This window comes from Oppia nitens, unplaced genomic scaffold (assembly GCF_028296485.1).
Source record: "Oppia nitens isolate AA-2021 unplaced genomic scaffold, nextdenovo-longstitch-racon4-pilon3 scaffold1_pilon_pilon_pilon, whole genome shotgun sequence".
Taxonomy (NCBI): domain Eukaryota; kingdom Metazoa; phylum Arthropoda; class Arachnida; order Sarcoptiformes; family Oppiidae; genus Oppia; species Oppia nitens.
This window is the reverse complement of record NW_026533199.1, coordinates 15,331,657-15,357,884: the sequence shown is the minus strand read 5'-3', so window position 1 is coordinate 15,357,884 and position 26,228 is coordinate 15,331,657. Positions and strand designations below refer to the sequence as shown.

Sequence of the window (26,228 nt, the reverse complement as noted above, 5' to 3'; positions counted from 1 at the left end):
TTACTAAACGTATCGTTTTTTGATAATTCTTTTGGTATTAGATTATAAATCAATTGATTATTATTATTATTATTTTTATTATTAGTCCATTGATTACTACTAGTCAAACATATGGTTATCGATGGCATTGATTTCATATGAAAAACATTTCTATCATTTGATTTATTGAAATATAATTCATTGTTTGTCTGGTATTTCAAATACTCTGTTGAATGCATTAGTATTTTATAGATAAATAATATCCACAATAATAATATGATAATTGTTTTAATTTTCATTATTATTATTATTACTATTAATTTAATGATTTTTATAAATAAAATTTTTATTTTTTATATTATATTATTACTAGTTGTAGTATATTATTGTTATTTTTTGTTTGTTTGTATTTAACACTATTAAAACAATTAGAGTAATATAACTATTTTTATTTAAAAACAAAACATTTTACTGATCAAAATAAAAATTACAATAAAGTTACTGATGTTATAATAATAATAGTGTAATAAAAAATTTTTTTCTCATTTTTATGATATAATAATATAATCAATAATATTGTTAATAATTTATTAATTTAGTTACTATACTTTATCTCTATGATAGAAATAATAATAATTTATAATAACAAATTTGTACCAGTTACAAAATAATAATAATAATAATATAGTTTATATTTTAACAAATTAAGGTATACTAAGATATAAGTATAATAATTTGTAATAACAAAATTGTACCAGTTACAAAATTAATAACAATAATAGTCTAGTTTAATTATTAATTAATATATTGAAATAATAATAATAGCTAAATAATTAATTAGATGTTTTTTTGTGTAAAAAATTATACCATATAATGTATATAAATGACACTGGTACTGTAATTGTGTTATTATTAATTAATTATTAATTAACTTTTTTTTTGTTTTTGTTGAATTTAATGTTTTATATAATTTATTAATATTTAATTATAAAAATTAATTATAATATTTTTTTTTTGATTTGTTTTTGATTTTCTTTTTAATTGCTGAAAACAAATTTTATTTTGATTTATAAAAATTATATACTTTTTATAAAAAGCAAAACAAAACATTTAATATCCTCACTATAATTATATGATAATTATTTTAATTTTCATTATTATTATTATTATTATTACTATTAATTTAATGATATTTTAAAATTATATTATTATTAGTAGTAGTATATTATTGTTTATATTTTGTTTGATTGTATTTAACACTATTAAACAAATTAAAGTAATATAACTATTTTTATTTGAAAACAAAACATTTTACTGATCAAAATAAAAATTACAATAAAGTTACTGATGTTATAATAATAATAATGTACTTTATATATACAATAATACTAACGCTTTATTGTTTATTAATTTTTTTTTCACTCATTTTTAGGATATAATAATATAATCAATAATATTGTTAATAATTTATTAATTTATTTTCAATATTTTATTCATAGATATATATATTTAATAGAAACAATAATTTGTGAATAACAAATTTGTACCAGTTACAAAATAATAATAATAATAATATAGTTTATATTTTAATAAATATGGTATACTAAGGTATATGTATAATAAATAAATTTAATAACTAACTATAAAATAGTTTAATAAGATATTAACTTTTCATAATACAATATAAAAAAAATGTATACCAATTTAATAAATAATTAATTGTTTAAATAATACTATAAATTATTATTAATTTTTTTTATACAGAGATACAGAAATTATTTGTTATTTATATATTTCAAAATTTTATACTTGTATAGCACTAATATTCATAAATTAAATGATTTTTTTTTATAAAATTAAAAATTATTGATATTTTACTATTAGTAGTATATTATTGTTATTTTTTGTTTGTTTATATTTTAGACAAACAATTAAAATAATATAACTATTTATATTTAAAAAAAAAAACATTTTACTAATCACAAAAAATTACACTAAACTTACTGATATTATAATAATACTAATTTATTTTATATACAAAAAAAATACTAATGCTTTAAATACTATTATTAAAGTTTTATTTTATCATTTTTATGATATAATAATATAATCAATAATATTGTTGAATAATTTATTTACTATATTTTATTTATCTATAGATATATAATAGAAACAAAAAAAAATTGTAATAACAAATTTGTACCAGTTACAAAAAAAATTATATAGTTTATATTTTTTAGTAATTATGGTATACTATAGTATAAGTATAATAAATAAATATAATAACTAACTAAATAAATTTAATAAGATATTTTTGTTTTTTATTGTAAAAAATGAAAACAATAAAATATATTTATATATAATATTTATATTAATATATAAATGAATTTAAAAAAAACAAAAAAAATATAAATAATTAGATGTATTAAAGAGACCACACATATTAAATTTATTAATTACTAATTTTTTTATTATACTTTTATAAAAAAAAACTATTATTTAGATTAGTTTAGAAATTTTTTTTTAATAAATCAGTAATCGATTAAACTGTAATAAAATTTCAATATAAATTAATAAGTAAATAATTTTTTTATAATTTGAATTTTATTTAGAATTCAAAAGTATTCTATACTAATTAATTAAAATAAAATTTTTAAATAATTAACATAATTATTAATATTATTATTATAATACATAAATAACTTGAAAAAATAAAATACTTTTTTATTTGTAATAACTAGAGTTATGCATCTTCGGGAGTTTAAATTGCCAAAATCGGTCGGGAAATCGGGAGTAAAAAATGGCAAAATCGGGATATAAATCGGGAAATTAAATTTAGTTTTTTTTTATAGTACTAATAATAAATAGTTTATATGTCATAAAATCAATTATATTTGTTAAAAATAATTTATTTTCAGTTTTTAATTGATTAATTGATTATAATAATGCATTTAGTTTTAGTTTATAAACTACAACTTGTTTTATGCATTGTAAAAAATATATTAATTTAGTACAGTATTACAAAACATATGTTTACAATTATATTTATATTTAATTAATTGATTTATACTATAATAATTCAATTACATAAATTACATAAATATTTATTTTATAATAAAATATTTGCTTGATTAAAATAACGTAATTAATTTTTTTAATTTATAAAAATTGTTTTTTATTATGATTAATTGCAATGTGTTTATTATGAATAAAATTAATGATTTTTTTATATTTTATATATTTATTAAAAAAAATAATGTATTAGTTTTTTTTTAAAAAATTAATTGTTATTTATTAATAGTTATTAATTATTCATTTATAATAATTTTTTTATTTAATTAAAATTATTGCAAATACAAAACATGGACAACAATAACAATAAATAAAAGTAAGTTTTTTTAAAAAAAAATACATTTTTAATACAATAAATAATTTTATTTTCCTGTTTTATATATTGTTAGATAATTTATATATTTTTTTCTGATGATATTTATTAAACAATTATAAAAAGTAAACGATATTACAAAAAAAAAATTTAGACTAATTATAATACAATTACACATTAATGTGTTAATAGAAATGCTTTTAAAATAATTATAATATATATATTGATATAAAACTATTTATTTTTATTAGTTATTATAAAATATCTATAATAATTATTATAATAAAAATCAAAATAAAAATGTAAATTAGATTATATATATTAAAAAATACGTAATATTTTATAAAATTAAACTCTAATATTTTATTTATTTATTTTTAAATAATAAAACAATATTATATGTTAGGAGAGGGGGGGAATTCAGATATTACAGTTTGCAATTATTTTTTTGAAAAAAATATAAACCCCATCCCCCACCCTATGTTAAAACATAAGTAAATAAAAAACATATATGTATTTAAAGGGAAACAATTTATTTTTTGATTCATAATTAGCTCACATCAAACATTAACTGATAGTAAAAATGTGTGAAAATGTATTTAAACTGTTTGTCAATTAAATTATTGTGTGAAACATAAAATACTTTTTGATAATAATTTTTTTTTAGACAAAATAAATACTTTGTTTTGTTGTTGTCATACATATTATGACTAAAATTTTATATTAATTTTTTAAGTGTAATATTTTTGTTTTACATAAACACTTAATTAAAAAAAATTTAACTGAAATTTAAATTTAAATTAATGTTTTAATTAAAACTGCATAATGTTTTATATTGAATAATAACTATTACTATAATTTTTTGTTTTAAAAAAAAACATTTTATTTAATTTGAAACACATTTTATTAAAAAAAAAATTACTGATATTTTTGTTGTGTTGTTTTGTTAGCATAAATTGATACACTATTTATTGACTGATTTTTTTTTTTTTTTTTTGGTATTCAAGTAAACGTATTTAATTTAATTTATTTTATTTAACAATTCTGATAATAATAATAATTATTTATTTATTTATTTATTTATTTCTATTTTTGTTGTGTTGTGTTTGCAGACAATCATTAACCAATAGAGACCAGTGATATCCATAAATGTGTTGTAAATAAACGTTTTTTTTATTTTGTTGTTAATTGTCATAGATATTTGACTACTAATGTTTGGCTAATTTTGTAGGAAATAGCTATTAATTTTTAGTAAATTTTAGCACTAATTTATATATATATATATATAAAAAACTAATTGTTTGTTTTATTAGTTATTAAGACTACATTCAAGATAATGTTTTATGAGGTGAGTGTCTATTAACTTATAATTTATTTTTTTTTTTTTAAAAAAAAACACATTTAATTATAATATTTTACTGATATTTTGTTGTTTGCAAAAAATTTATACTATTTAGTTATATATATATATATGCTATTTATTTACTGATTTTTATTTATTTTTTGTTGATATTCAATATTTATTTAATTTATTAATTTATTTAACAATTTTTTCTCTGATAAAAATAATTATTATTAAAATTTATTTATTTGTATTTTTTGTTTGTTGTGTTTGCAGACAATCATCGACAGAGAGATCAGTGACCAGTGATGTCCACAACCAGTGATGTTATTATTATGACTTGAAATGGGAAACAAATTGTCTGAACACTTGTTATTAACTAAAGTTTTTTTTAGGCAACAGTTGTCTATAGATTAGTCGAAAACATTTATATCTAATTATTATTATAAACTAATTATAACTAATAAATTGATTGATTAATAAATATTTATATATATATATATATTTTTAATTTAGATAATTGAAAATAATTTTCACCGCAATTGATGATCGCTTCAATGGCCACACAATTATCGGCGATAAAACTATAACAACAACAATAATATATTATTAAAATAATTATTTAGTATATAATACTTATATATATATATATAATATATTATATAATAATCTTTATGTAAATTAGAAACATTATAATTGTATTTTATTTTATTTATTATTATTTTTTTCTTGAAATTTTAATACTTATATATTTAAATTATTGAAAATATCAAAATAAAAATTATAGTGATTATTATTTTTTATATATAAAGACAATGTATACACTTATATACTAATAGACATAAATAAAAATTGTATTTCAAAAAAAAAAACAAAAACTGAATTAATGAACAAAATTATTGAAAAAATCTATTTTCTATGAACTGGTTGTCAAACTACTGGTTGTATTGAATCTACTGTTTCTCTGTATATATCTGTCTGTATATACTCTCTCTCTCTCTCTCTCTCCGAGAGAGAGAGAGAGAGAGAGAGAGAGAGAGTGAACATCATTGCATTCAACATAACTTTTTTATCACTTAATAAACTAATTTATTAAAACAATTTATATAAATGTATTAACTATTAGTCTATTAAAAAGTTACAGTTTTAATATTAAAAAATAAATAATAGATATATACTGTATATAATGTACAAAATATATTAACTACTATTCAAGTATTTTTATCTGTAAATTTTAATTATGTTAAAAAAAATTAATATTATTTATTAAAAAAATTATAACATAAATTATTTTTGAAATGATAAACTAAATTATATAACAAATTTTCATATTAAACAAAATATTATTTTTTATTAATATTTATATATAAAAAAAAGTTTAGTTGTATACAAATCATTACAAATATATTTAATTAAAATAAAATTATTATTATTATTTTGTAATTCAATGTATATTTAAAAAAAATAATAATATCAACAATTAATTAGTAAATAGTAAGTTATATGTTATTTAAACATTAAAAAAAACATTTAAGTGTTTAAAAAAAATTCAAAAAAAAACTATTAATAAATTACTAATTACTAAAAATTATACAAATATTTTTTTTCAATCAAAAATAAACTAAATACAAAAATATATGTAATACATATGTATTTAGTATCAAAAATATATATATATTAATATAGATATAGAGTTTAAACAAAAATTAATTATTGTAAATATTTTTYATAATAATAATAATTAAAARTTATAATTATAATATAATTTTTAATTTAAATATAAAAAATAATTAATTATTGTTTCGTTGAAATAACTTTAATAGTTATCTGAGAATTATTATTATTATTACTATTAGTATTAGTATTATTTGCACTATTATTACAATTAATTGTTGAGCACTGGGTTTGGTTATTATCCATCATTGACAGCACCGGTAGATGATTATTACTATTCAAACAGTCGACAACACCGCTATCACCACTACTACAGCTACTACTACTACTACTACTATGATTGTCTGTATTGAACATTGTCTGGTCATTACTACCGGTGCTGCGGACATGTATAACACTACGGTGTTGTTGGGGTTGGTGTTGGGGTTGTTGTGCGATAAACCGATTTTTTGTAAACGTTGTGTTAGCATAGGTACCGATTTGGACTAACGGCTGTCCACTACTACCGGCACCGACACCACAACCACCAGTGCTAACCGTTTTTTTCAGGGGAACKGCCGGCGGTATCTTACAACTGGGTGTAGTCCGACCCCCACCACCACCACCACCACCAGCACCGGTAGGTGTAGTGTACTACTAGTGGGAACCGGTGATGGTATCATCTGGTGTACACCACCACTACCWTTGATGGCACCGGTAGTTGTATTGTTGCTATTGTTGAGCGCCGGCAATGATTTAGACTGTTTAAGCGCTTCCTTATTATTATTACTTGAAATTATTTGAGACRACTTACTAATACCAGTGCTATTATTGCTATCAGTTTGCTGTCCATCACTACTATTACTATCAGCACCGGTAGCTGATTGTTGGCCAGTAGTAGTAGTATTAGTATTGTTGCCAAACATCCGACGGTGCGCTCGACGGAATTCCTCCATTAAAAGCTCTGTTATTTAATAWTTAAATTAAAATTAAATTAATTATTTATTTTAAAAAATATATATACTATTRATATACATATTTTAGTTTAATTGTTAAATAATTTAAATAGAAAATAAAACTGTAATTATTTAATAATTTTTTTTGTATTAMKTAAATATAAATATTTATATTTTTAATAGAWAACTGAATCTAATGAAAATAATTATTATAAATAAATTTTTTTTAGATTTATTTTKAAATAAAAATTAATAATAATAATAAGTTATTTTRAYTAATATGATATTACTATCTAAATTTACAWMWAYAWAWATATATATWTAWATACTATAATTTATATTTTCATTCAAATTAAATTAATTTTATTAAAAAATTATAAAATAAATTTTTATTAAATAAATAATTATATTTATTTACTAATTAAATTTATYATCGTTAAGCAAATATATTAGTTATAAATTAATAATATTTATTCAATAATTTATATTATTTTTTTTGACTAATTATAATACTACTAATATAGATATATAAAACTAATTAGTAAATAATATATTTGTTAAATAATCTATAAATATAAATGTTATCTAATCTATACTATAATAGTAAACAATTAAATACAATCAAACAATATATATATATATATATTTATATTTATTTATCAAAAAAATATAATAGTTATGTAAATAAATTAATTGATTAAAAATTATTATCAATAGATTTATTTTTGTTTGTAAATAGTATATCAATACTAAATCAATACTATATTAAATACATACCGTGTTGTCTATGTTTATCATTATTATTATTATTAGTATTATTATCGCTATTATTAATTGATCCGACAATGGGTACCATTTTTGCCGACAATTTACTACTAATAATACTACTATTATTGCTGTTATCTATTGTCGGCGGCATTTTGCCTACCAGTGCTGGTAATGGGACACCAATTAATTGTCGTCGACTGTTAGCACCGGTACTATTAGTGTTGTTGTTGTCGACAGGTCTGAGCAATCGTCGGGTGTGTTCACCCATGGCTTTGATTTCATCTAAAAACCCGATAGACTGGGAACCGGACGAACTGTTTGATGTACTACTCAGTGAACAGTTAGACAGTGACTGACATTCATCTAATTGTTTACGTTTTTCCAGTTCCTTCCTATTAATTAAAAATTAAAAAAAAATTAAAAAAAATAGTATTCAAAAAATTATTATTATTCAAAAAAATATATTTATTTAAAAAAAAAATAATGCAAATTAGATATTTAATTAAGATTATCAAATTTTTGTTTATTAATTAATTTTTAAAAAAAAATAATAATTTTTGTTTAGATATTTATCTAAATAAAATAATTAWTWTTTTTTTTGAAATAAAACTGTGTAAGTTTATTTAAATTAATAAATTTATWATTTAAATAAAATTACAGTTTTTAACAATTTTTAATAAATTTTATATTATGTTAAAACTGTAAACTTTAGATTAAAATTATTTATTATTAGACAATTAATTTAGTTATAAATAGTTTAGATGCCAAAGTAAAGAAAAATTACTTTTATTTATTTTTTTAGCTATTAAATTTTTTAATAAGTTTGAAAATTATATTGCTAATTTTAAAAAACATATTTTATAATTCATATTTTAACACACACACACACATACATACACATACACATACACATACACATACACATTAACATATACATATACATATACATATACATATACATATACATATACATATACATATACATATACATACATTTACATAATACATATTATACATATAAATACATACACATACACACGCATACACACACACATACATACACATACATACACACACATACACACACATACACATACACATACACATACACATACACATACAAACATACACATACACATACACATACACATACACATACACATACACATACACATACACACACACACACACATAAATACACATACACATACACATACACATACACATACAAACACATACACATACAAATACACATACACATACACATACACATACACATACACATACACATACATACACATACACAACACACACACACACACATACACATACACATACACATACATACACATACACATACACATACACATACACATACACATACACATACACATACACATACACATACAAATACACATACAAATACACATACACATACACATACACATACACATACACATACACATACACATACACATACACATACACATACACATACACATACACATACACATACACATACACATACACATACACATACACATACACATACACATACACATACACACACACACACACATACACATACACATACACATACACATACACATACACATACACATACACATACACATACACATACACATACACATACACATACACACACACATACACACACATACACATACACATACACATACACATACATACACATACACATACAATACACATACACATACACATACACATACACATACACATTTTCAATACTTTTCAATTTCAAGCTTCTGTAGCTCCAGTTTCAGCTGTTGTTGYTGTAGCTCAAGCTTACGGCGTTCATCGGCCAGTCGTTCCTCTTCTAGTCTGACTTTTTCCATCATTTCCTGAGCCGACTGACCCATCACTGAACCACTAGTAGTAGTAGACATACCGGTGCTTATCATRTGATGGTCATCGACATCATCACCACTRCCATCGATACTATCCATTTCGCTGATAGAGTAGTCGTTTTCAGAGTAATGACTACCACTACCCATACCTTCCTCACCATCACCACTACCACTACCAGTACTACCGGTGCTATAAACGGTTGTACCGTTTTTTGTTATCATTTTTGCTGTTATGTGCGCTTTTGTGTTGCCGTTATTTTGTGCTAATATAGACTGTTGTTGTTTTGGTGTCGGTGCCGATAAGCTACAGGTGCTCAACGATGCCGATGATGATAGTGAACTAGTAGTTKTCATACGGTTATTGTTGTGATGATGTTTATTATKATGATGATGACCATTGAGCACCTGGTGRTTATGGGACTGGTGTTGTTGTTGTTGTTGGTTGTGTACAATTGCCGTAACTTTTTTTAGTTTCCCACTAATTGTTTGATAAAAAAAATAAAATAATTAAAAAAAAAATTAGTAATCATATAAATAGTATATAAATTAAATTAATAAAAATTTTGATTTTTTTTCAATAAATATATATTTAAATTAATTATAATAATAATATTGATTACATTTAGTTTTTATTTAAATTAAAATTTTTATATATATTTAATATAWAAGTTATATAACATAAAATTAATAATATTAATGTAGATTTTATTATGAAATTAAATTAAAATAAAATAAATTTATTTACTATTTAGTAAATTATTATTATTTATTTATTATAATTTTTTTTAATTATCTTAAAATACTATTTTTTTGTTGTTGTGTTGAAAATATAGAAATTATTATTTGTTATAATTAATTTAAAAATTTATTAAAGCTTATTAACCTTTTAAATATTTTTTTTAGAAAAAAATCTATTGATTTATTACTAATATATAATACGATAATTGAAATTAAAAGATTAAGAGATTAAAATAATAATTATTTTTTTTTAAAATAAATTGTTTTCACTATTTATTTGTTATCTATTTGTAATCTTTTAGTGAAAATAAATTTAGGATTAAATTTTACTTTAAATGCAATAATTAAATAAATATATATTTAAACGATAATTGTATAAATTATATATTTAAATAGAAAGTTAAAAATAAWTTTTTTTACTTTAAAAAAMTTAATTTTTAYGCTYTCAATAAAAAWACAATAATAATAATAACTWAATACTATTTATTTCCATTATATTTATAAAAAAAAACTAATTATTTTTAGTTTTAAAACTGGACTTAACATTGAGGCTAATCTTATTGATAGTAAAAATTGAAAAATCAATCAAAAATTATCAATCAATTTATTTTTAYAAAAAAAACAATTTATATACAGATTTAGTTTTCACTTATAATTGAAGTTATTTTCAAATAAATATATTAAGAGAGAAAACATAAAAATTTATGATAATATCCATGAAAATGGGCATAAAATTGATTTTTTTTAGTTTAAATAATAATAAAAATATCACTCAATTTCTACTTATTATTATTATTATTATTATTATTTTTGTTKAAAAAATTAAAATATTATAATTAAAAAAATCTGTTTATCATTTTAAGGAAATGYATGTATARTATGTATACATGTAYTAAATGATTAATATTTTTTTTAATATTATTTATTATGTATATATTCAGCAAATTTTTGTTATTATTTATTTATTTATTTTTTGAAAAATAAAATAATRAAAACCACTTTCTATTCCAATAATTAGATAATAATTTTTGGTTAAAAAATAATTTACTTATATATATATATATATATATGTATTGAATTATAATTAATCTTATTTACAAATAAAAAAATATATATATAATTAACTATAAWATGTAAATATTATTTTAACKTYAAAATTATCCAAAAAAAATWATAAATAAATAATATTTATAAATATTTAATCCTTTTTTTATATATTTTACTACTCGTGAGTCAATAATCAGATTATGTTATCAGTGRAAAAAAAATTATTTTTAAATATWAWAAATAACTTAATCTGATTATTGACATATAAAGTAATTATTTATAAATTTAWTTATTTTTTGTAGAAAAATTAATAAATAAATAAATTGATTATTATTTTCATTATTTTTKTTGGTTAAGTGAACTCAATATTAATAATAATWATTATATTTCCTATAAAAWWWTTTTATAAATAATTAGAAAGTGTTATTTTGATTAATATTATTATTATTATTATTATWAYAATATTTATATWAGTAAAACAATACTTAAAAAAACAAAATAAATAATTATATACTCTATATATGTATATATAYATATGTTTACCATATGTGASCATAAATATAATATATATATTTTTTTTGTTTTAATAATAATWATTACAAAACAAAACAAAAAAYAATAAAATAKTTGTAATAATAAATTATAACAAATTGGAGCATGCACACATATAAATAATATATATATTTTTTAATAAAATAAATAATAMTAAATTATTCATGCTAAAATAATTATTATTAATTATAATTATTTATATATTATAATAATTTTTAAAACAATATTATTATAATATATTTATATCAATATAATGCTTACCTATTATTAGTATTAATTTGATTATTAAATTCACAATTATTATTATTATTATTATTATTAACTATATATTGATGACCACCATTCATATTATTATTGATTAAATTTTTATTATTATTACAATTATTAATAATTTGATGACAATTACCACTACCACTACCGTTACYAATCAGCATACCGTTCCCATTGATTAAATTATTATTATTATGATTATGATTATGATTATTGTTGAACAGGTATTTGCCGGCCGTTTTCCGTACGGTTAGTGTCATTGCCGGCAATGACTTGAGTCGACCGATTGCATCGGAAAAATCCATATTCAAKACATTAAWACCGTTTACTTGTATGATCTGATCGCCCACTTCTAGGCCCGACTGATGAGCGGTTTCACCCGTTTTAACCGATTGTACAAAAATACCTAATAATTAATAAATTATTAAATTAATAATTAATTAATTAATAAAATAAGTTATATCAATAAATATAATATTTTTCTATTATTATTTATAATTTTTTATATCGTTATAATGTAATGTATTTTTTTCAATTAAAGTTAATTTTTATGGAAATAATTTTTTTTTGTATAATTATTAATTTTTATTTAATTGAATTAATTTTTTTAAAAAAAAATTATAGTAAAATTAATTGATAAAATTAAGTTATTTTTTTAGTAACTTATACTGTTAGTCTAATAAGTTAAAAAAAATAGTTATAAATATTTTTAAATGTAAATTTTAATTTTTTTTATAAATAATCGCCCCATCGCCCCATCGCCCCATTGCTCCAATATTTATTACTTAAATATTTTTTATTATTAAAAATATATTTATAATTTTTTTATTACTAAAATACTTTTTATTTAATAAAAATTATAGTAATTTTATTTATATATTTTTATAGTTTTATATTAATAATAGGTATTTAAATAAAAATAAAATAAATAATTATTAACATTTTTATTTTAATTACAAATTTTAATAAATAATAATATAATAAGTTAAAAAATTTAATTTAAGAATTATTTATAATTAAAAATTGTAATTAATATAAAAATGATAATAATTTGTAATTTTATTTTTATTTAAATAACTATTATTTAAAAAATATATATATATATATAAATAAATAGTATTTTAATAGTAATAAAAAATATAAATATATTTTAATAATTAAAAATATTTAAGTAATAAATATTAGAGCAATATAATTAAGATCAATTTATTTTAAAATCATATATATATATAAATGTTTTATGTCATGTAGTAAAATGTTGTACTATTATAAAAATTAACCTAGCTATAATAATCAAATAAATTAATAGTTGATAGATTAATTAAAAATACTAATTATTTAATTTTATGTTTATGTATTTAAATGTCTAATAATAATATTTAACTAAAAATTACTTTTAGAAAATTATTTTTTAAATTAAATATTACTTAATATTATAATGTATATAATTTTTATATAACTTTTTAAATAGATAAAAATTAATATATAWATATATATATAAATTATTKGTCATCAAGCTAGTTTACTAATTTACTAWTATAAGTAATAATAATTATTAAGTAATAGTTTTTTGYATTAAATTTTGTTTAMAGTTTYTAATTTRTGTTTTATAATTAATTTTCAGACAATTAATAATAAATCGTGTAATTAATAAAAATAAAWTATTATTAATTATTTCTTATTCTGAAATATATTATAAAATTAGTAAATAATAAATGTTTTTTAAATATATAATTTAATTTACAKTATTTTAGTATAWMKTRATATGTAGTAAAATGTTTAGACGATTGTAATATATATTTAAAAATTATTTTGTAATTAATTATATATATATTATTTTATAACTTTAAAATAGATTTATTTTTAAAAATATTAAAATAAAATATTTAATAGTCGTCTAACTAATAGTTACTAAATAATAGTTTTTAAAATATAAAAAATTTTGTTTACAATTTTTTACTTTTAAAAATAACTAAATTATATCTATAATTAATAATAATAATTTTTTTAAAACTACTATTTTACTATTAAAACATATGATTCAAAAAAAAAATGTATTAAAAAAAATTGGGGGGGGGGGGTAAGATGGGGGTGGGGTTCAAAAAAAATACTAAAATTAACTAACCGGGTATATTGGGCGGTCCCTTAACCACTGAACAGCCTAATTGTTTGCCCTGGAGGTCGATATAGATGGTCGACTCTAGACAGTCGTGACCACTATTGCCGCTACCGATACCGTCGGGTATTGTCGTCGCCGACGCCGACTCRCTGTCCGAATGGCTGGCCGTCGACGACGGCGGTGTAGTCCASGGCGGGGACGGACTATGACTGTTGCAACTGTCCTCAGCCGACGACCCTATCGATGACGGAGGCGGTGGTGGCGGCTGTAGTAGTAGTTGTCCATTGGCTCCGACACCTCCTACCGTGTTGTTGTTTGCATTATTAACTGCCGATTGTTGGGCCAGTAGTTTCCAGGTTAGTATGTCCTGATGTCGGTCCCGATTGGGTAACATACCCGTCGGTTTAACTTTCAATACACACCGGTTGCTAGACTTAACCAATGCTATACAATCGTCGTGTACGGCGTGTTCAAGTGAGTAGCCGTTTATCCGTACAATTTGATCCCCGGCCTGACCGGTGCCACCGAATAAAATAAAATTAAATTAAAAATAATTGATTAATTTAATTAAAAAAAAATTATTAATAATAAATAAAATTATGTGTTTATGTACTGTATATATATAGTTATTTAAATATTTTTTGCAATTAATTATTAGTTTATATATTTTTTGTTTATTAATTATTAATTCAAATAAGTAACGAAAAAATAATAATAATAACAATTAAATAATTAATTTAAACAAATATATATATATATATATATATATATATATATATATATAATTATGTGTTTATATACTGTATGTATATAATAAATAATTAATAAGTTATTTATAATTTTTATAAATCTTATATAAATATATTAAAACAAATTTAAATATATTTTTTTCATGTATTTGTTAGCAGTTTTTTTTTATAGTAAAAATAAATAAATATTAGATATTATTATTATTATTACTATATATAAGTTTATATACATTTATAGTTTGTATATATAAAAGTATTTAATTATAATTATCTAATAATTTGATTTTATTATTATTATGTTTTTTTAATAATAATTTTATTTAATATTTTTTTAAAAAAAACTGTATAAAATAAATATATACAGTAATATTTTATAGATAAATTTTTAATTTTATAATAAAGATATCATAAAAATATTCAACAACAATTTATTTGTAAACATTTTGTAAAAACTAACTTTAAAATTAATAGTTTTAAATTATTTAATAACTATAAAATTTAAGATTTTTTTGTTGAATATTTTTTTAAATAATAAATCATTAAATAAGAATATTGATAAATTTATTATTATTTTTTTAATATATATATATATAGACATATATATATATATATATTATATATAATACAATTTTATTAAATTAGTTGTTAAAAATCAAACAAAAAAAATATATTTAAAACAAATAAAATTAACAAAAAACTAAATCATTTGATACTAAATTCGTGTATTTAATTGTTTTAACAATACATATACAATATATATATATATATATATATTAGATATACTGTATATAAATATATAAAGTTTTAATATAATATATCATTTTTTTTATTTTCAAGATTTCATCGTTTATTTTTTAAGAGCTCATCATTTATCATATAAAACAATAGATAATTACTTAATGATTGTATATATATATATAGTTATATTGAAAAACAAACTTATGTCTAGATTTTTATCTTTAATTTTAATTTTTTTTTTTTGAAATCCAAAATTAGTAATAATAATAATTATAAGTATTATTACATAGAGATCTATAGATAGATATAAATAGCTGTAAAATAATGTATATATAAATAAGTTGAATAAAACTTGATATCTATTAATATAACTGTAAATATWTATATCTTTTTTAAATCATATATTATATTAAGATTTTTTTTTTAAAATAAAGAAAAAATTTATTCATAAATAATCTGTATTTTTATTTTATTTATTTCACTTTAATTACCAATTAAATTGAAAACCCATTAAATAAGTATCAATTGACTAATAAATATTTATAATGTATTAAAAGATTTCAAACTAATAATAATAATAAAGTTATTAAAATATAAATTTTATTTTTTAAAACAAATTTATCTTAATAATAATAATAATTGAAATATTAAATGTTTAATATATATATATATATTTATAATTATAAATAAAATTTATGTTAATTGAAATTTTTATTAAACACACACAAACACAATATGATATTGATTATACAGTAATAATAATAATAATAATTATTATTATTATTTACAGTAAGTCATTGCAAACTAAATTAAAATGTAAAATAAAATCCGATATTTTTTTTTACTATATTTTGCATTTTCTATACGTTTTTATTATTACATTAATATTTAAATTATTTGGGTAGAAAAACACAACAAAATAAATAATAATGTTTTATTATACAGTATTATAATATAAATCAAGTTTTTTATATTGTTTAATATTAATAATAATAATAATAATAATATACGAAAAAAAATCATATTTTTATGACAAAACTTTTTGTTTTCATATTTTTATATATTTATATTCCGTATGTTTTATCCGATTTTTGGTCTCTCTCTCTCTCTCTCTCTCTCTCTCTCTCTCTCTCTCTCTCTGTTTATATACAATAATATAATAATTATTAAATTTTTTTTTAAAAAAAAAGTTTAGTGAACTATATATTGTTTGTTTCGAGGTTTTATTGTTTCAAACTGTCTGTCTGTCTGACTGTCTATTGAATGTATGAATGAATGAAAATACAGTACAAAATAAATAATAAAATTATTAGTTATTATTATTATTATTTATTTAGTATTTCAATAAAATGATAATTTTATTTCATTGTTTAATTTCACAAAAATAAATACTGTATTATTATTATTAATATTATATTTAAATTATTATATAACAGTGTCTTATTGTATATAAATTAATAATAATATTATATTACAATAATAATAATAATAATAATATGATGGGTATTATTAAACAATTGAATACTAACTAAATACAAATATTGTTAAACAAATTAATCTTATTTGTATTGAATTGTGTTTATTATATATATATATATTGTTATTATATATATATATGTTAACTAACTTTTTGAATAATATGGCCTAAATTATTATTAAAATAAATATTATAATAATAATTTTTATTATATATATATATATATATAATTTCTACTATTAATATTGTGTATCATAATTAAAAACTATTCAATTAATTGTTTAATAATAATAATATGTATTATATATATATATATAAATATATACAAAAAAAATTATGTTATCATAATAAAGAAATTATATTACATTCAATAAAAATAAAATAAAAAATAAATACTAACTTATAATTTAATTTTATTATAATTTGTTTATTAACATCATTATTATTACTTAACAATATATCAAATTTAAATACATATAATATATATATATATGTTTTCATCATCTTTTTATTATTATTTTCTAAACAATTATTTTTTTGAATTATAATAACTTTATTTTATTATAATGTGTTTTTGATAATAAGTTATATAATACTACTACTACTTAATAATAATACAATAATAGTAATCATTATAAACTAGTTTCTCTCTCTCTCTCTCTCTAATAATTTGATAGTTAATCCATTATATTAATAAAAATGAAAATAAATTATAAATTATAAATTTAACTATAAGTTGTTATATATAATTTGTATACAAATTTTTTTTATAATAAATATAGTTAAATGTTTGATTAGTTTTATTTTCAAATGATTTAAATAAAATATTGAGATCAAAATAAATAAAAATTATTGCAATGATATGTAATTATTATTATTATTAAAACAAATAAATGTTTTATATTTAAAAATATATCCTAATGTTTATATATAAATATAAATTATATATTATATTTGTATTTTAAAGAAAAATTAAATAATAAAAAATAAAATATTTTCCTATTTTTATCGTCTAATATTAAATACTATTTAAAAAAAATTATAAATAATTTTTTAATAAATTTATTAAATACATTTATATACAGTAGCTAGAAATTAATAAAAAAACAGTTTAATAGATAATAATAATAATAATAATACCATAAATTATTTTTAGATAAATTTTATATATATATATTTAATTAATTAATAATATATATTATATACTAATAATATTATGGGCGAGGCATTGATTTTTTATGTTTTTCAGTAAATAAAAAATAAATGTTATATTTATTATTATATTATTATTATTAATGTACTAATATTTTACTAATATTTTGATAAATATATTTTAAACACTAATGCTGTTTAAAATGTTTTATAACTATATATATATATATTAATAATATTTTTTACAACAAAAAAAACGGGTGGAGAAAATACATTACATAATATATATATATATATTATATAATATTTTATATATAATTTAAAAAATCATTAATTTTCAAGTGTAATAAATTTTAGTAAACACGTTTTGTATATATATATATATATATATATATATCAATATATATTTACTACTAATAATAATATAATTACCTAAATAAAAGTATACTGTTTAAATATAATAACTGCATGTATATATGTGTGTTAAATATTATATAATAAAATAAATAGTGTAACCAATGGGTAATACCAATAATAATAATATAAATATTAATTATTTTTTAAAGATAAATGGCTCAAAATTACAATTTTTGAACAATTTTTCTTTTTTTATTTCTATATATATATAGAAATTTGTTAATTTTTTTATTAAAATATTATTTTTTGTGTTTTGTTTAATAGTGAGAAACACTTAAATAACACATTTTTAAGTGATAAATAAAACACATATTTTGTACATAAATTAACACATATTTATGTCATAATAATTATTTTGTTTTTTAGTAAAATATAAGTTTTAATTTTTTTGTAACAAATATTTTTATATATATATAATATTTGTATCATTAATGGGTTAAACAGTAGTTATATACAGTATATAAATATTATATAAACTATTGATTATTATTATTATTAATATAACATAAATTATATTCAATTCAATAGTTATAGATATCGATCACTGTCTCAATATTTTTATAAAACAAAATAAAAAATAAAATTAATAATTACTATAAATATAAAAATTGATTTGCATTTTAAAAAGTATTATAAAGTTTATTAGGTTATAATAAATTTTACAATTATTTTTTTGTTTTATAGCATTTAACTTAAAATAAAAAAAAACTTAATTAGCATTTTTAGTAATAATAATAATAATAATAATTATAATTAAGTAATCAAACAATATCAATGTCATTTAACAAACAGTTAATTTAAATTATTTTATTTTGTTTTATTTTTTCCCCCAAATTTATTAATTTATTATACACTAAAAACTTTAATTTTTTTAAATATATGCAAATTACTGTTTCAATAGTATATTGACACCAAATCCTAAATATAACAAAACAGTTATATATATATAAATTATTTTTTTTTAAAATTATTATTAAAATTTATAATAATATTGTAGTGTATAGTAAATTATTTTTTGTTGTTGAAAATTAGTAGATTTATTTAACATAATATATTGTATATAACTTTTTATATAATAATTTTAATTAGAATATAAATAAATAACTAATAATTAATTTATTTAATTTTAATTGATATAAAATCTTTTATATTTTTATTTTAAAAAAAAATCAATTGAAAATTTTTTTATAAACTAAAATAAATTAATTTCTATTGTAAGTATTATTGATTATGATATAAAATATTAATTTACAATTTACAGATATTAGCTAAACTTATTGTATATAAACATAAAAGTTATCTAGTTAATTTTTTTAGAAAAAAATAAAAACTGTAAAATAATTTTTGATGTATTAATCAATGATAATTACAAAAATTAGTAATAGTAAAATAGTTTATTATTTTAATTTTAAATTTTTTTTTATAATAATATATTTATTGTTATTAACTGTAAATTATTTATTACTTTTGTAATTATTATTTTCATATATTAATATATATATTGATAAATAAATAATCAATTTATAGATTCAAGTATTTACACAATTTTATACATAAGTATTATATTTTTTTTTATATAAATTTATATATACTTATAATTTTAACATTAAAATATTAATATCTAAAAAAAAATTATTTAAATTGTTTATTTCAATTATCTATAATATTTTTATCACAATATTAACTTATACATAAATTTACAAACATAATTGTAAAAGCATTTTAAAAAATTATATTATCTAAAAAAACTTGTTTTCAATAATCATAACAATAGTAAACAAAACAAAACAAAACAAAATTATTTTACATTTAAAGATTACTACTAAACAAAAAACATAAAATCATTTTCAAATATAATACTATGTATTATACTATATATATATATATATACAGTATATATGTTATAAAAAGTTATATCTAAACTATCTATCAATCTATCTATCAATTGGTAACACCATTAACATACATAAGCTTTTAAAATATTAAATATATTAATATATAATACTCTAAATAATAATAATAATAATATTTGTTGTGTAAACTTATAGACTTTAAAAATATATTGTTATGCGATTGTTATCAATGTATTTAGTCTATGTGTGTGTTTGCTATTGATAAATGTTTAAAAATAAAATGATATAATAATAATATTGTAAAACTATATACTATTTACATAATATTATATTATATATATATATCTAAATGAATGGCATCTCCTTTTTWAAAAWTTTATTTTTTTATTATTATATTATTATTGTTGTCTATATATATATATATTAAACATAATATAACTGTATTTAGTTTATAGCAGATATATTATGTAAAAATGTGTGATATTTTTTTATGGATTTATTTCATACAAATAAAAAATTAAGTATATAATTAAGTGATTTAAATACACACACATATTATATGGATATATATATATATATAAATTTATTATTTGATTTTTAGGTTATGTATTATATATTTCATTTATATATATAATTTTACGATAGATGTTATTATTATTATTTAAAAAAATATTATAATCTAAATATATAATAACAAAAATTTTTGATATTAAATGTTTGATATTATTATTATTATTTTCACATAATATAAAACTAACAATATATTTATATGGATAAAAAAATTAAATTTAAATATATTATTATATCACTATATTATAAATTTTTGTAAATTATACAATTGATATTTATTTATTTTTTATTAATAAAAATAACACTTTTATTAATAAAATTTTTTTTGTATTATTATTATTACTACTACTACTAATTCAAGCAAATAATAGTTATTTACTTTATTATTATTATTAAATATTATAATGTATTTGTTTGTGTGCGATAAATATAATAACACAAACATATAAAATAGTAAAAATAAATAACTTTAATATATTTTAAATCAAATTTGTTATTAACTAAAATATAACTAAATAGTATTAACAATAGATTTTACAGTTTATTTATTTATATATTAATAATAATAAAATTATTATTTATTTCCAAATTTTTTTTCAATGTAGGTGGTATATGATTTAACTATAATATACAATATATATATATATAATTATATAGATAATAGTTAAATTATTATTATTATTATTATTATATTTGATTAAACAATTTTTGGTAAATATTTTTTTATTATCAAATAATCACACATTTTATTTTATTTGTTTGTTTGTTTGTTTAATAGAAATAAATAAATCTAGGATTTTAAGCCTAAACAATACTAAATACCAATAATAATAATAATAATAATACTAAATACCAAATAATAATAATAATAATCTAAATGACTGGGCGGCGTGTTATCAACTAAGATTCGTAACTTGCGTGCACTTAACTCCTCACTTAAGTGAAATCCTGTGTTATTAAACATTTTAGCAAGTTAGGTTTACGGGTAAGTTAGGAGAGGACTTAAGTATACAAAACTGGTTTTTAGGTGAAAAGTGTGTTAAGAAAACAAGTTAGTGCTAGAGTTAGGTGTAAAGTTAGGATAGCTTTAACCCAACTTTAGCTATACTTTAACATTGATAGTAATGTTTATTTTATAGTTCAAAATATTTATACTTATAAATTTAATAAAACACTGTATTATTATCACTACAAAAAAGAGTTACGTTTGCGTAAAGCAAACCATTTTGTAGTAACGCTACTCTATACTTAACTTAAGGAAATCGCAAACGTAAACCTAAGTGTATTCCTTATGATAACACTCACCCCTGGTCATTGGACTTAAAGGAAGTCTACAAAAATAAATTGAGAGACAATCAGACAAAACAAATAAACAAAACAAACAATTCATTAAATATTTTGTTTCATTGAGTTTCTAATATACTATTATATTGTAAGAAAATTTTTTGCAACAATTGTTTAGCAAAAAAAAATTAAATAAATAAAATAATAATAATAAATATAACTATTTTATAACAAGCAATAGTGATATTATAGCTTATAAAATACAATTGAATTTTTTTTTTTGAATTTTAAAAATATTATAATTTTTTAATTAGTAATGTTAGTGATGGCATGTTTGATGATTATAACATATATATATATATTATAGTAAAATAATTTTTTTTAGTTTAGTTTTTTATTTTTCAAATACCCTATATTTTATTGAAAATCATTTATACACAAAAAAAAATTTAAAAACTAAAATTATTAATAAATAATGAATGTTTGAAATTTATTTTTTTTTATAATAAATTAGTTAATAAATTAAAATAATTTTAATTTTTTTTTGTTGTGTAACACAACTATGTGTTACAATTCTCACACTACATGTGTATATAAAATATATTTATTTTTTTTTAAATATATATATATTTCATATATAATTAGGACATCACTTAAGTATATATATATATCGATAGTTCAACAAAAATACTTAATTACTGTATTATTTTTTTTAACAAATTTAATAATTAGTATTATTAACTACAAACATATATGTATGACATTTATTATAGGCACACAAATTTGTAGTAATTTTTTAAATACTTTATATAATTTATTTATATATATATATATATATATTACTAGTAAGAGAAACCCTTATATATATCCCGGAGCCCTATATTTTGTAGATCACTGTTATTATCACAAAAAAAATAAAATAAAAAATCTCTCAATATTTATGATGCCTTTGGTTAAGACATCAAACAATATTTTTTTTGTAATTTATATTTAAATTTTTTTCGTTCAATAAATAATTATAAATTGATCTGAAATTTTTTGATTTTGATTTTTTTTTTACTTTGATTTTTAAATATATACATTGCGTGTGAAATTTTTGTAAAAACTATAACAACAACAACAAAATTTAAAAAAATAAATGTTTAATATTTTTTAATATACATTGATTGCATATTTTTATATAATGTATAATATTTTTTTAATAGGATAATTGTGTGATTAATATTTTTCAAAATAAAAAATATTAAGCTATTAGAAAAAATTGTTATTTAAATTATTATTACTATTAATATTATTATATAAACTCAAATTAATTTTGTTTTACTAATTGCATATTTTATAGATTATTATAATAATAATAATAATAATCTATAGTTATTAAAACATTTATAAACTAATGTATTAATTACTTATATTATTATGTATTATGTATTAATTAATATATATATAATTGAACTATTGATTTACTACACTATAATTAATACATCATTTTTATATAATTATTATTTTGCAATTAAAAATAAATTATCATTAATTTATGCTAATTGTGATAATATTAAGTAAACACTTATGTAATGTCAATTTAATTTATATATATATATATATTAATAAATTATCGATGAAATTAATATAATAATTAATTGTTTTTTTAATGTTATTATTATTATTGACTTTATTAAATAATTAATTAAATATATATTAATTATTAGTATTAGTATTAATTTATTGTCAATATATTAAACAAATTTGTGTTAATAATATAAAATAAAAATATTTTACATTATAATGATTTAGTATGTATTTGATACATGAAATTACTATATATATATAWATTTAATAATAATAATAATAATAATAAACATTAAAATATTTCTTAAAATAGTTATTTTTAAAAAATATAATATTATTATTTAATATTTTTTTAAAAATATTAATTGTTAAATATAATACTGTATTAACAATACATTGCGTGATATTTAGGATTTACTTAAACAATACTAAAATGGTATTTATTTATACTGAATAATAATAATAATAATAAAATATTTATAATATGTACTAAAAATATATTTTTCACAAAAATATATAGTATTATGTTTTTTTAAAAAAATATTTTTTATTTTTTTTAATAAAAAAAATTAACTAGTACATTGTGTGGTTATGTCAGCAAAAATATTATTTTTTAAAAAYACATTTTATTTTTACTTTTACATAAAAAGCATAAAATATGAGTAAAATTATATTTTTCTTAGAAAAATAATAATAAATATTTTAAATATATATATTGTTTGATATATATATATACTGTATATAAATATAACGGTATATTATTAACACAATTGTTAACACATTTTGTTTTTATTTGTTGATACAATTGTTTATAAGTTAGCAAAATAATAATAATAATAATAATAATAATAATAATAATAATAATAATAATAATAATAATAATAATAATAATAATAATAATAATAATAATAATAATAATAATAAATAATATTTTATCTATAATTATATTTTTAGACAAAAATATATATAAAAATATTTTAGTCTTAAATATGTAATAAATTCTCATAAATTATTTTTTCGTTGATATAAACAATACATATATATTTTGTAGTATTAATAATATTAACATATTTTTTTATTAAAATATATATCGATAATAATAATAATAATGTTTGAATAATATATTTATGTTTGAGAATATTTTTAAAAAATAAAAAAAAATTAATTTTAGTCTATTATATATATACAGTACTAGTAATACACTTAATAAACAATAATACACTACAATATAACACACACACACATAAAAATAATAGTAATTATATTGTTGTTATTATTTTATCGGTTTTAAAAAAATTAAAACACAAAATGTTTTTTTTWWAAAAAAAAAAATAGATTCAACTGTATATATAAATATATATATATATAAAATACAAAAACATTTAAAAATAAATAAATCAAAATAACTGATTGATTAATCATGCAATTCAATTGAAGGGCACAATTGATTGGTCTATTAAAAAATGTTTTTGTTTTATTTTTTKGGGAAATATTTTTTTTCGGATATTATTATACAGTTATAGACACATAATATAACATTAATTGCTATATATATGTATATATATATATATAGTGTATAAAATAATTGTCTATTATTTTATAGTGTTATTTAAGATACAGTATATGTCTAACATATGTACTAAATACTACAAAAAAATTTTAAAAAACAATTTTTTAAAAATTGATGGTTTATTTGCCTATATTTAGCCAAATAAATAAAT

General features: G+C 16.7%; 1 protein-coding gene across 1 annotated transcript in view; it reads right to left on the bottom strand.

The window, feature by feature from the left end:
- The window catches only part of LOC128951657 (homeobox protein 5-like), a 96,055-nt gene that overhangs the window by 35,429 nt on the left and 34,398 nt on the right, over nucleotides 1-26,228 (bottom strand). Inside the window, exons 6-11 of the mRNA XM_054296904.1 lie at nucleotides 14,705-15,209; nucleotides 12,716-12,985; nucleotides 9,854-10,433; nucleotides 8,201-8,475; nucleotides 6,996-7,323; nucleotides 6,665-6,912 (exon numbers count right to left, since the gene is read on the bottom strand). Of these exons, the coding sequence (XP_054152879.1) occupies nucleotides 6,665-6,912; nucleotides 6,996-7,323; nucleotides 8,201-8,475; nucleotides 9,854-10,433; nucleotides 12,716-12,985; nucleotides 14,705-15,209 (2,206 nt within the window). The remainder of the gene's footprint in view (nucleotides 1-6,664; nucleotides 6,913-6,995; nucleotides 7,324-8,200; nucleotides 8,476-9,853; nucleotides 10,434-12,715; nucleotides 12,986-14,704; nucleotides 15,210-26,228) is intronic.